Genomic DNA, 14,168 nt, shown 5'->3' on the forward strand with positions numbered 1-14,168 from the left:
ATAAAAGTTGGCGAAGCATTGGCTTCATATGTACAATCAGTGGCAAAGTACACCAGGGAAAGCAGCCTTCCCAAACCTCCACAGTCCACAAAGCAGTATTAGTTTAGTCAGCAAAGTTTGAAATGCCTTGTAATTTAGAAATGATGAATACATTTACCTGTAAAGGTGATAAAGCAGAATAGCAAGTCTTTGAGTCTTGATCAGGTCTAACCTCTGGCAAAGCAGTTTGCTGAGGGGATTGATATTGGAATGCAAAGCCTTTTCTACTCACTATGACTTTTCAAGTAAAGCTCAGGTTGGAAGTGAAAACATTGTGACATATGATAGATGTTCAATGGCCTGTGTAAAAAAAAGTTGGTAGTTCATTGTGTAGGTCCCAGTGATGAGCTGCCAAAATCTGAAGAACCGGTTCCTTCAGTCACTCCGGGTCTTCAGCAGCACGTCCTTCACTCGCTCCGGGTCTTCAGCAGCACTGAGGGACCCATAGCCGAAGTGCTGCCGAAGACTCGGAGCGCCACTGGGTGGGTAAAAAGGGATTCTCAAGGGGAGCCTCCCCAGCCGGGAGCTCAGGCGGGCCAGACAGGACGCTCCTGTGGGCCAGAGTTTGCCCAACCCTTTAACAACTGGTTCTAAACCAGCTTCTAAATTTATCAACTGGTTCACATGAACCGGTGCAAACCAGCTCCAGCTCACCACTGGTAGGTCCTACATAGCAAGAGTCCACATCATAAAAATCACTTTCAAAAGTGACTTCGGCACTGGGGCATAACTCTTATTAAAGGTCAATGGGACTTAGATTTCTGAATGCCTAAAGCACTTTTTAAATGAGATTTAGACTCCAAATTCACTTCAGATGCTTTTGAAAATGTTACCCTTAATCACTACTAAACCACTGTCGAGGACAAATTGGCATCTTTGTTGTTCGACATTCACAGCAGGGAGGACAGTCCCTTTGCCCTGAGATGTAGCTTCTTCAGGTCTGGAATGGGAGACATTGATAAGTATCCATATAGTCCACTGCGTCTGTGTACTTGTTCTGTGGATAAACAGAAGATTTCACTTTCCATGCTTGTCAAATTGGGCATTTTTCAAAAGCACTAAATTCACTGAAAAAGAGAAAAAAGCAGGCCATGTACATTTTATATTTAAATGAAACAATCTTCAAAAGACTTGTGCTTTCCCAGAGGTTAACATTAAAGAAACTATCATGAATGAAAACATTAATTAAAACACAAATTTTATACTATTTACTTTTCTTCACTAATCAGATAAGCTAATGACATGGTACCATTTCATCAGATGTTTGGTTGCATTTTAGTTTACAGATAATCTGTATTTAAACATGGAATGAAAAGTATAGTGTGGTACTAACCATAGCCTTTATCCACAGCATCTGTGCTTCTGTTGCCATTACATGCACCTTAATTTCTCATAAAGTGTAGAGAACCAAAACAGTTACTTAAATACTTTAGAATAGCATTTCCCAAATTGGTGTTCCGCATGATGTGAATAGGTGTTCCATGAAAGAATCATATTAAAAAAAAGGGTCTTGCACTCGATTTTTGTACTACTTTATACACGCTTTCCAGTTAGAAATTGTTAGTTCAAGTTATTTTAAATTTGTATTTTTGCTTTGTTTTATAAAATAAAATATATTTGAGCATAAATAACGCAATTTTTTATTTGAAAACCAAATGACTACAAAATAATATTAGAAGTGTTCCGTAAATATATACCAGGTGTTCCGTGGCCAAAAAAGTTTGGGAAACGATGCTTTAGAAGATTGTTTATTTCTATGCAGTGTTGTAGCTGTGTCAGTCGCAGAATATTAGAGAGACAAAGTGAGTGAGGTAATATCTTCTATTGGACCAACTTCTGATGTCTCTCACCAACCAGAAACTGGTCCAATAAAAATATTTTGTCTTTCTAGTTTATTTCTAGGCAGTTCAAAAGATTTATCATATAGTTCAAATAGAAATTATGGGCTTGATGCAAAAATTATTGGGTGAGCTTCTTAGACCTGTGTTATGCAGGAGCTCAGACTGGAGATTCATAATAGTCCCTTCTGGTGTTAAAATCTATGAATCTGTTAAAAGGCTACGCCAATATTGTATTTTGTGACATCATTACTGTTTGATATGCAATCAAAAATCTTTAGAATTGTAGTATTAGCTCAAGAGGCTAGAGAGAGGGGAAAGGAGGTTTTAAGGCAAGATTGAAAGAGACATGTCTCAATGGTTTAGATTACAGTCATCTGGAGATTTCCAGATATGTGGGGAAGTATAAAGGGATACCACTCCAACCAGCAATGAGCTGCCAAAATCTTAACAACGGGTTCCCTCTGCTCCTTACGACGGGGTCGTTGCCCACCCCTGCCCCCCAGGACTCCTGCCCCATCCAACCCTCCCGTGTTCCTTGACGCCCCCCCACCCCATCCACCCCCCTCCCCTGTCCCCTGACTGCCCCCAGAACCGGGCAGGAGGGTCTCGTGGGTCACCGTAGTGGGTGCCCACCCCACCACTAAGAGCCAGAGGCACCTGCCGGGGGGTGAGGTGGGGAGTCCCGGAGGTGCTTACCTGGGGCAGCTCCCAGGAAGCATCCGGCAGGTCCCTCTGGCTCCTAGGGGTGGGGAAGTGTAGCTGGGGGGGAGCAGGGGGAGTGGCTGCTCCCCAACTGATCACATCAAAAGTGGCGCCTTAGGCACCGACTCTGTGGGTGCTCCGGGGCTGGAGCACCCATGGGGAGAATTTGGTGGGTGCAGAGCACCCACTTGCAGCTTCCCGCCCCGCACCTGGCCCCAGCTCACCTCACCTCACCTCCGCTCTGCCTCTTCCCCTGAATGCGCCGCCCCGCTCTGCTTCCCCGCCCCCTTCCCTGGCTTCCCGCGAATCAGCTGTTCAGCGGGAAGCCAGGGAGGGTGAACCTGCTCCAGCTCACCACTGGCTCTAACTGGTGAGTACAGACCAAGGAATATGTGAAACAAAAATTGGAGTGGAACTAATGGGTGGGGAAACAGGAGGAAAATGTGATCAAAATAGTAGACTGAAGCAAATCCCTAGAAAGTTTTCAATAATTAGAGGGAACTTTTGAACTAGAATGAGAGAAAGATTTGGAAGCCAATTATATGGCACAGGATGGTAGTAATTTGGGCCAAAAATGGTTCCGTTGAATTATTTATAATAATTTGTAGCTGTAATTATTAACCTATTGCCTGAAAATCAAAATTCAAATGAAATATTTGAGTGTATGAATAATACTCACCATATGTGTACAGTGCTTTACATATTCTAAGTGTTCTGTTAATTAATCCTCTTAAATGGGGTCTAGGTACCTCAGTAACAGGCCCCTTAGAAATGAGTAGTTAGAGTAAATATATGAGATGCTGCTGCAGAAAATATTTTGAAAACAATTGAATTATATTTTCTAAATAAAATAGTCTTTTGCAGCAGTGTCTCGTAGGTGTTTATGTATAGAGTTAGAGACTAAACAGCCGCAGTGCACAAAACATAATTAAATATTTTTAGCTCCTGGTTTATATAAACATCTTATTGGGTTAGAAGGCAATTTAAAAACTACTAAGGAGATTTGAACAACAGCATAAAAAGAATCTGCAGTTTCAAGGACAACAAATAGCTATTGTACAAATTTTCCTCTGTATCAGACTGGTTGCTTAAATGATCACCTGGCTACCAAGAAAAAGGCAAAGAAGATAGCTAATGTATAGCTTTCTGAATAGGCTATTGACATGAAAGGAAACACTTGTAAACACTGCAAGAATGGTTGGAAGGCCATGTGAGTTTCAGGAATGAATATTTTTCAGAATAGCAGCCGTGTTAGTCTGTATTCGCAAAAAGAATATCATTTATATACGTCGCCTCTGATTCTCCCCTCTTACTCTGATGTCTAACTGGTGTAACACTACTGAAGTCAACAGATTTACGTCAGCCTAAATGACAAAAGAGTCGGGCCTGTCATTCTTGAATCTGCCCGTTTGAAAAGCATGACCACAAAATATTCTGTGGGCAGCAAGCTATATACTAGATTGTTCTTTTATTTCTATCTGTGCATTCAGGTTTGGGTTTGGGAGGGAGTCTCAGATCTGCAGTTCTGCTAAACAGTGGTCAGTTTTCAACTATTACAGAGATACCCATGTCTCAACACAAGCTATGCTTTAGTCAATCACAAGTCAATACAGGGGAAACTGTAAATTTGATGGCCTGTTATATACAGGAAGTTAGACTAGATGATCTGCTGGTCTATTCTGGCCTTAAACTCTATGAATCTGTATATGGAATTACATTTACACTAGGTATATGTTTTCTGCAATATGTTTTGTTTTCATTTTTAGGGACCTAATGGAGATTCCTGGTGTTATATTCCCTGGACATATTGTACATGGAAATGTTCTGATTTTCCTCAGGTTGCTCTAATCAGCAACACTTTGCACTTGGCCCCAAGATTGGGTGACTACAGTGCAAACAATTCCTCCTGAGATATAACCAAGGATCGGTCCCTTTGTAAGGAAAACAGAAAATGGACATAGTCCATGATGTGCGACATGACCAAGTTCATATTGCAACCTCGATATTACAGTAACATACTTTATTTAATTTGTTAGTTAATTTTATGTTAATTTAATAAAATGTTAATTTTATTTAATTTGCTAAGTAAATAAAAGGGAAAATGAAACAAAGAAAGAAAGGAGATTAAAGCTCACTGATGCAGACTTTCTAGAGGCACAACCTAGTTTCTTGTAACTACAACACTACTGCCTCTAGGAAGCAGTAGTATTAACTGTATTTCCAGTTGCACGAGTGCAGGTACTGGAAATACAGCATTAATGCTTCTTTTAAATCTGCTAGATTCACTGATTTCATATTTTAAAATAAACAAACCAAGCAGAATTAAAGTAGAGAATAAGCAGATAGAATTGGAGGCAGGAAAATTCTGTGAAGAGGTAACAATCGTGCAGTGCACCACATTTTGTCTCTTGAATCATTTTGAAAAGTGGGCTCTCCCACTCTGTGTATAAAGCCCAGTGAATCTCTGCTGATGTGTGCTCCTTAAAACGTAAAGATTTTTCCTGAACATGTTAAAAAATATGTAGTTAGGTTTTTTTTTTTGTTTTTTTTTAAGTGTAGGGCCACACTTTGGTAAGTCAATAAAGAAGGTATGAGTTATTGAATGACCATTTTCTGGCCTTATTATCCTGGTAGCAGCAGTCCTGATTTGATGATTAAGCCTAAACTCAACACTCAGAAACAAAGATGATCACAAGCCCAAGATCACAAACTGACTGTTGTTTAAGCATAAAAATCACTTGCTGCTTGAAAGAGTTAAAATACCCATGACGAATGAAGCTTGTAACAGATTTGTGTTATCTCTTCACACAAGTCCTCATCCTACAGCTTGCACAATGTGACTGCGTGACTCATGTTATCTGAGTACTGATAAACAAGCAGAGGTTTTGAGCAATTGATGTTTGTCATCTTTAGGATTTTTTTTAACAGAAATGAGCCATGCACTGATGTGTTCTCCTCCAGTGCCATATGGAATTGAGGAAAAACTTATTCTGAATGTCACTACTGACTTACCTTTTGGGATTTACCATTTTTTATTTCAGAAGGTAGAGAAAGCTGCTAGGGGTGAGACTGTTCTATATTTGATTTTGACAAATAGGGAAGAACTGGTTGAGAATTTGAAAGTGGAAGACAGCTTGGGTGAAAGTGATCATGAAATGACAGAGTTTGTGGTTCTGAGAAATGGTAGGAGGGAAAATAGCACAATAAAGACAATGGATTTCAAGATGGCAGACGTTAGCAAACTCAGGGAGTTGATAGGTAAGATCCTTTGGGAAGCAAGTCTAAGGGGAAAAACAGTTCAAGAGAGTTGGCAGTTTTTCAAAGAGACATTATTAAGGGAATGAGAGCAAACTATCCCACTGCATAGGAAAGATCGGAAGTATGGCAAGAGACCACCCTGGCTTAACCAGGAGATCTTCAATTATCTGAAACTCAAAAAAAGAAAAAAAAATCCAACAGAAAGTGGGTCAAATTAGGTCAAATTACAAAGGATGAATATAAACAAATAACACAAGTGTGTCGGGACAAAATTAGAAAGGACAAGGCACAAAAGGAGATTAAACTAGCCACAAACATAAAACATTCTACAAATACATTAGAAGCAAGAGGAAGACCAAGGATAGGTTAGGCTTATCACTGATTTTATGAATGCCAGTGAAAATTAGGTAGAATCAGAGGCTAAAATGGGGAAAGAAAAAGTTAAAAATTACTTAGACAAGTTAGATGTTTTGAAGTCACCAGGGCCTGGTGAAATACATCCTAGAACATTCAAGGAACTGACTGAGGAAATATCTGAGCCTTTAGCGATTGTCTTCGAAAAGTCTCAGAAAACAGGTGAGATTTCAGAGGACTAGAAAAGGGCAAATATAATGCCAATCTATATAGCCCTGTGTGGATACAACATCTATATCCATGGATATAAAGCAGATATCTGCGGAGCTGCAGGGCTCTACTAGGAACCACAGCAGTAGCATGTCGGGCTGCCACTCGCAGGAGCCAGAGCCCAGCAAACTCCTGCCCGGAAGCGTGTAAGTCGCTTGCACACACTAGCGTGACCATGGGCAGCTGTTGGTGAGCCTGGTGCCCACCCCAGTGGGCAGGGCTGGGGGCAGTACAGCCATGCTGGAGGGGCTGCCCGGGCTGGGTGCTGGCTCCTGCCAGCGAGCAGCAGCCTGACATGCTGCTGCTTTCACTGCTGCCGTTCCTGGTAGATCCCTGCAGCTTTGCGGATATCCACTTTATATCTGTGGATATCCGCATCCAGGGATATACATTTTTTTATCTGTGCAGGGCTCTAGCAATCTATAAAAAGAGGAATAAGGACAACCCGGGGAATTACAGACCGTCAGCTTACCTTCAGTACTCGGAAAGATAATGGAGCAAATAATTAAGCAATCAATCTGCAGACGCATAGTAGAAAATAAAGTGATACATAACAGTTAGCATGGATTTGTCAACAACAAATTGTGTCAAACCAACCTAATACCTTTCTTTGACAAAATAACAAGATTTGTGGATAGGAGGAAAGCAGTAGATGTGGTATATCTTGACTTTAGTAAGGCCTTTGATAATGTCCTGCATGACCTTCTCATTAACAAATTAGGGAAATACAACCTAGTTGGAGCTACTATAACATGGATGCATAACTGGTTGGAAAACTGTACTCAGAGAGTAGTTATTGATGGTTCACAGTCAAGCTGGAAGGGCATATTGAGTGGGATCCTGCAGGGATCAGTTCTGGTTATGTTCAGTATCTTCATCAGTGATTTAGATAATGGGAAAGAGAGTATGCTTATAAAGTTTGCGGACGATACCAAGCTGGGAGGAGTTGCAAGTGCTTTGGAAGATCGGATTAAAATTCAAAATTATCTGGACAAACTGGAGAAATGGTCTGAAGCAAATAGGATGAAATTCAATAAGGATAAATGCAAAGTACTCCACTTCGGAAGGAACAATCAGCTGCACACATACAAACTGGGAAATGACTGCCTAGGAAGGAGTGCTGCAGAAAGGGATTGTTAGAGGGCTTATTCCTTCACCCACTTACTTCCCTGGTCCTTCTCACATGAACAGAGAGCAACTATACCCGAAGTCCAAAGGTGCAAACAATTCGATGTTTATTGGGGTGAACTTCCAGCAAGCATGATTCCAGTTTCCTTCCTTAGTATCCTCCTTCCCAGCTCTGACACCACAGAGCCTTACACCTGTGTCCCTGTTCCCATTCCTACCCTTAGCCAAACATGATTCCAACTTCCTTACTCCCATTCCCATTTCCCCCTTTAGCAAAACATGATTCCAATTTTCTTACCCCCATTCCCTGTTCCCATCTCCCCCTTTAGCAAAACATGATTCCAATTTTCTTACCCCCATTCCCTGTTCCCATCTCACACACCCACATGCCCACCCACACCCAGTCACTTCCTCATTGACTACAGATTATATAGTAAAACTTGAGTTCTGCTTAGCTATACCTTAACCAATCATTTTCCTGAAATTTAACTAACCAATCCTAACATATTGTAACATGATTATGTAACCAATTATATCCCACCACCTTAATTAGTTTACACCCAGCAAAATTAATTATACAGCAGACAGGAACAATCACAGAACCAGACGGAGATTATACAGACAAACAATAGCAAAGTGGGAACTACAATGACAAGACAACACAGAAGCGAGGATTTCACATCCCAGCTATTGATAAGTGAGTTCTTGCCAGACAGGATGCTATCAAACTAAGTTTCCTTTTACATTTTCTAGGCACTTCCCTTTCTCTGGAGGTGATAGGAACTATCAGGACAGGATTGTATTCCTAACAGCCGAATAGCACCTTATTTCAGTGTGACTAGTTTGGAATGTGAGGATGTGACTGTTTGCTTCCCAGCTTATGGCTGCCTCTGCTGCTTAGCCAAAGGCCTTAGCCTAAGAACAGGGCCTCAGACTGTCACAGTAAGAGAAGGCCCTTACACCAGCAGACAGTGATTTTGATTCTTTCTTTTATACCTCTATCACTAGCCAAGTGATAAGAATACACCTAAATTCTTAGAGTATAGGCCTTTACAGACAGGCCTGAATATCTATATCCTAACAGGGATCTGGAGGTAATCACGGATCACAAGCTAACTATGTGAGTAAACAGTGTAATACTGTTGCAAAAAAGTGAACATCATTCTGGGATGTGCTAACAGGAGAGTTGTAAGCAAGACACAAGAAGGAATTCTTCTGCCCTATCCCTGGCTGATTAGGCCTCAGCTGGAGTATTTTGTCCAGTTCTGGGTGCCACATGTCAGGAAAGATGTGGACAAATTGGAGAAAGTTCAGAGAAGAGCAACAAAAATGATTCAAGGTCTAGAAAACATGACCGATGAGGGAAGATTGAAAAAAATTGGGGTTGTTTAGTCTGGAGAAGAGTAGACTGAGAGGGGACATAACAGTTTTCAGCTACATAAAAGATTGTTACAGGGAGGAGGGAGAAAAATTGTTCTCTTTAACCTCTGAAGATAGGACAAGAAGCAATGTGTTTAAATTACAGAAAGGGAAGTTTAGATTGTACATTATAAAAAACTTCCTAGCTGTTAGGGTGGTTAAGCACTGAAATAAATTTCCCAGGGAGGTTGTGGAATCTCTGTCATTGGAGATTTTTAAGAGCAGGTTAGACAAACACCCATCAGGGATGGTCTAAATCAGGGGTTCTCAAACTGGGGGTTGGAACCCTTCCGGGGGTCGTGAGGGTATTATGTGGGGGTGTCGCAAGCTGTCGGTCTCCACCTCAAACCCCGCTTTGCCTCCAACATTTATAATTGTGTTAAATATATAAGGAGTGTTTTTAATTTATAAGGGGGGTCGCACTCAGAGGCTTCCTATGTTAAAGGGATCACCAGTACAAAAGTTTGAGAACTACTGGTCTAGATAATCCTTAGTCCTGCCTTGAGTGCAGACTAGACTAGAGGACTAGAAGACCTCTCAAAGTCCCTTCCAGTTCTATGATTTTATGATAAGGATCAGGTGATGGATTTGCCAAAAACGGTATTTAGATAGATTTCTGCTGACTACATACCGGTGTGTATGCATAACTTGCATTGTAAATTACTGTATCATATGGAAGTAACATAAATTGTGGTTTTGGCCAAATCACTCTGCTTTTGTTCAAACTAGAGCCGTATTTGGAGATTTGCCATCACTCACATGGAGCATATTCAGTTCTAGTGATCTGCAGATTTTGAAGGATGTAAAAGTATGTGCAGACCACTCACTCAGAAGAGGCTTTTGGCAGTCCCAATAAAATACAAATAATTCCAGGTTTTGGAGATATTCAGTGTTGATCTATGTGCAAATTCAAGCCTGTGTACTAACTTTTTAAAGAAGATCTAAATGTTATTGATTTCTGTTGAGTACAGAGTTTTGCAATGTTTTAAATCCACACATTATTAATATGATTTTTTCTTTGTAGGACACAGCTGTTCATGTATCTAAGGCAAAGACAACTTAAAAAAACCCCGAGCATATCTCTATTTCCTTCTCCTTAGTTCATCTGCTACTAATCTTAATGTTCCATAGATTCTTCTTTCAAAAATATTTTTATAACTAATAACAATTATGTCATATTGTATTATGTATGTTTTAAAGTATGAATTTCTAAAGCTTTAAAATATAGTGTCCTTTGCACTTTTTTGTTATAAATTAAGATTTGGAAGATGTGGTAGAAGCCTTAGGAAGAAGAATGCTTTCAGATTTCTGTCTGGGACTTTGGCAGAATTGAAGAGGAGACTTTCCCTAGGGAATCTGTCCCAGGTTTTACACAAAACTGCTGAGGCAGGACTGTGGGCCCCCCTTCCTCTGCCCCTTATATACATGGGTGCATCTCCCATTACCTCGATGTTGATTATGTTCAGTAGAGCTTCTTATTACTTACCGGTACTTTACTAGTGTGTCTTAGGGCATTAATTAATAACACTTGCAGTTAACTGGAACACTACAGAAGAAAATTTTACAGTGGCTTATATATTACTATTATATATAACTAGCTTGCATATCAGGGTTCTGATCCCAGTTTCAGATCCCAGCATTCTGATCTCATTACTCCATTGAAATTCCCACTAATATTGTTACAAGTTTTGCCCGAGTAAGGGGTGAAGGATCATTGTTTTAAGGGGTAACTTTACAGAGATGTATTTTTTACAATTATGTGTTTTTTAAACCTTGCTCAATGAAGTTAACAACTCAGAAATAAGCTTGGAAGTCTCCTAGTAATGGACACAATGTGTTTGTTCATAGGTAATGTTTTACTGCGACTGTGAAGATCAATATATCGGTGCTTTCTGTGAAGAATTTAATGCCTGTCAGAGCAGGCCTTGTCAGAACAATGGAACCTGCACTGATGTAAGACAAAAACACGATGGGAAAAATTTCACCTGCACTTGCCCTACTGGTATGTTTTACATGGTGCTTTGAATAATATATTTCTGTTTTAATATTCTGTGCATATCTTTTGCAATACAGTGCTCTCCCTTTAGAGAGAGGAAGAGAAGCAAGGGGGAAGATGATACAAGAACATAGGGGCTACTGCTGCAGAGACCACTAGATGTAGGTCTTGCTATTGCGAGCATTGTCCCAGTCAATGAGACTACTCACAGTTATAAGAATTACATACAACAGGAAGAGTTTGCTTAGACTTTGCTGCCTAAAACTGTCATGTTGTTTGCTTTTTGGTACACACTTGAAATTGTTCTCTTCTGAGTAACTAACTTTAAGTGGTGTTTTTCCGCTCAGACTAGTCAAATAGAAAATATTTCTATACAAACCGTGCAGCTGATGGATTGTTCACACAATTAATTTAAAATAAAATTTTGCAAAAATGTTATAAAATGCAAAAAGCTTAACTGAGTAATTCATCGTTTGGCTAATGGTCAAGTGTATGTGTTTTAAGTTGCTTCGGAATTGCTTTATGAGCATTTGTTTTTTAACACTTGATCAAATGAATATTGGCATCTTAATTAGAATTAAAATTAAACTAAATATGATGGTCATAGTTGAATGCCAGAGGGTAACTTCATGTAATTACTGTTCTGTGCTGGTGGAAAATCCTTTTTACAGAATTGGCATGATTGAATATGTAGTGCCTTCATGTCTGACATTTCAAAGGCACTAAAGTTCATTGCATAGTTCTTAGACAAACCACTTCAATAGGCATTTTCCAAAATTATTTTGATTAGTTTTAAATAAAAAGCAGACTGGAATAAAATTAACAGCAACATTCAGTAGTTTATTTTCATTTCTTATGAACATTTTACCTCACATTTCCAACTCTAGTATAGGAAATAGGAATGATCTATTGGCTGTTGATATATCAAATTATTTTTTAGAGCACCTAATACTGAGAAGAATGAAAGTGGAATTGTCTGAAAAAGGAAGAGATAACAGAGGGGAAGGAGAGATTAGTATTAGAAGTTGTCATAAATATAAAGGGAAGGGTAAACACCTTTAAAATCCCTCCTGGCCAGAGGAAAAACCCTTTCACCTGTAAAGGGTTAAGAAGCTAAGACAACCTCGCTGGCACCTGACCAAAATGACCAATGAGGAGACAAGATACTTTCAAAGCTAGATGGTGGGGGGGGGACAAAGGGTTCTCTCTGTCTGTGTTGCTTTTGCCGGGACCAGCAGGAATGCAGGTCAGAACTCCTGTAAAAAGTCAGTAAGCAATCTAGTTAGATATGCGTTAGATTCTGTATTGTTTAAAGAAAAGGAGTACTTGTGGCACCTTAGAGACTATAAATTGGTTAGTCTCTAAGGTGCCACAAGTACTCCTTTTCTTTTTGCGAATACAGACTAACACGGCTGTTCCTCTGAAACCTGTATTGTTTAAATGGCTGATAAAATAAGTTGTGCTGAATGGAATGTATATTCCTGTTTTTGTGTCTTTTTGTAACTTAAGGTTTAGCCTAGAGGGATTCTCTATGTTTTGAATCTGATTACCCTGTAAGGTATTTACATTCCTGATTTTTCAGAGGTGATTCTTTTACCTTTTCTTTAATTAAAATTCTTCTTTTAAGAACCTGATTGCTTTTTCATTGTTCTTAAGATCCAAGGGTTTGGGTCTGTGTTCACCTAAGCAAATTGGTGAGGATTTTTATCAAGCCTTCCCCAGGAAAGGGGGTGTGGGGTTTGGGGGGGGATTTTGGGGAGAAAGACGTTTCCATCGGGCTCTTTCCCTGTTATATTTGTTAGACGCTTGGTGGTGGCAGCAAAAAAGTCCAGGGACAAAAGGTAAAATCGTTTGAACCTTGGGGAAGTTTTAACCTAAGCTGGTCAAAATAAGCTTAGGGGGTTTTTCATGCAGGTCCCCACATCTGTACCCTAGAGTTCAGAGTGGGGAAGGAACCTTGACAGAAGTGGTTAAAAGTGGCTAGTTTTATAAAATCTATGCTAAATTTTCAAGTCAGTGTTGTGGCATAGAAGTATCTAAGTGTAGAATTTAGCCCAGAAGGATCATCCGTTGGAATTTTTAATACTATGGAACATATTCTGTAAATCCTCTAATCATGAAATTCCTTTTGTAGTCAATGGAAGTTCCACACATACAGTGCTTGCAGAATCAAGCCCTGGAACTGTGCATAATATAGAAGTTAACAGTTAGTTTTGAAGATAGTTGAAACCTTGTGATGAAAGTCAGATGGAATAATCAATAAATTGAACCAGGAGTAATAGATTATTCAAAGTGGCCTTACAGCCAGCACTGTTGGCCTTGGAAGAATTGTCTCAGTGTAAGGGGATCTATCAGGGTGCAATGCAGGTATAGCAGCACGTACATCACTCTCCACCCTGCAATCTGTTCTGTTCATTCCCTCTGAAGCACCTGGCATTGGCCACCGTCGGAGACAGAATACTGGGCTAGGTGGACCTTTAGTCTGACCTAGTATGACTGTTCTTATGTAATTAAAGTAGGGGAAATGAGCTGGGCATCCGTATGCCCCACTAATCCCAGGCTCTTGTACTGTCAACATGGGCTGTTGGCAGCCAGTTCAAGCTAGAGCAACCTTCTAGCTGCTCTAACTTATACTAGGGTACCAACCCAGAAATTGCAGTATACAAAGATGACTTAAGGTAGCTATCTTGCATCCCCACCCATCATCTAAATATGCTGCTTTTTATGCCTCTGGATTTCCAGTCTCTCTCTCTCCCTTTGCTTAGTTTAACTATTTTGTATGTGCAGCCCCAAACTAATTTGCATATGGGCTTCATTTAATGACTTGAATTTATACTTAAACCATGCTGGAAATGAGATATGACCTCCCTATACAAACACATTCTTCTCTATTATATTTCATAAATATACAGACGGATCCAGCTGTCTCTTTTACGAGTAAGATATGTACATATAGTTACGTAATGCTTTAAATTCTATTAACGGCAAAGGACAGTTTAGAAGAGAAAGATTAGACTGGAACTGAACTAGATAAATTGAGTGACCTGAAAAATCCCTACAGTTAAGTCATAGTGAGTGAATACAATGTATTCAGAATTCATTGACCATAAAATTGTCCGTAACTTGGAGAAGACACTTGAAAATGTATTTTTATATACTGT

At 39.8% G+C, this 14,168-nt stretch overlaps 1 protein-coding gene across 1 annotated transcript in view; it reads left to right on the forward strand.

The window, feature by feature from the left end:
- The window catches only part of DNER (delta/notch like EGF repeat containing), a 283,977-nt gene that overhangs the window by 202,269 nt on the left and 67,540 nt on the right, over window positions 1-14,168 (forward strand). The window contains exon 6 of the mRNA XM_048864354.2: window positions 10,860-11,013. Within this exon, the coding sequence (XP_048720311.1) occupies window positions 10,860-11,013 (154 nt within the window). The remainder of the gene's footprint in view (window positions 1-10,859; window positions 11,014-14,168) is intronic.

Source organism: Caretta caretta, chromosome 9 (genome assembly GCF_965140235.1).
Source record: "Caretta caretta isolate rCarCar2 chromosome 9, rCarCar1.hap1, whole genome shotgun sequence".
NCBI lineage: Eukaryota > Metazoa > Chordata > Testudines > Cheloniidae > Caretta > Caretta caretta.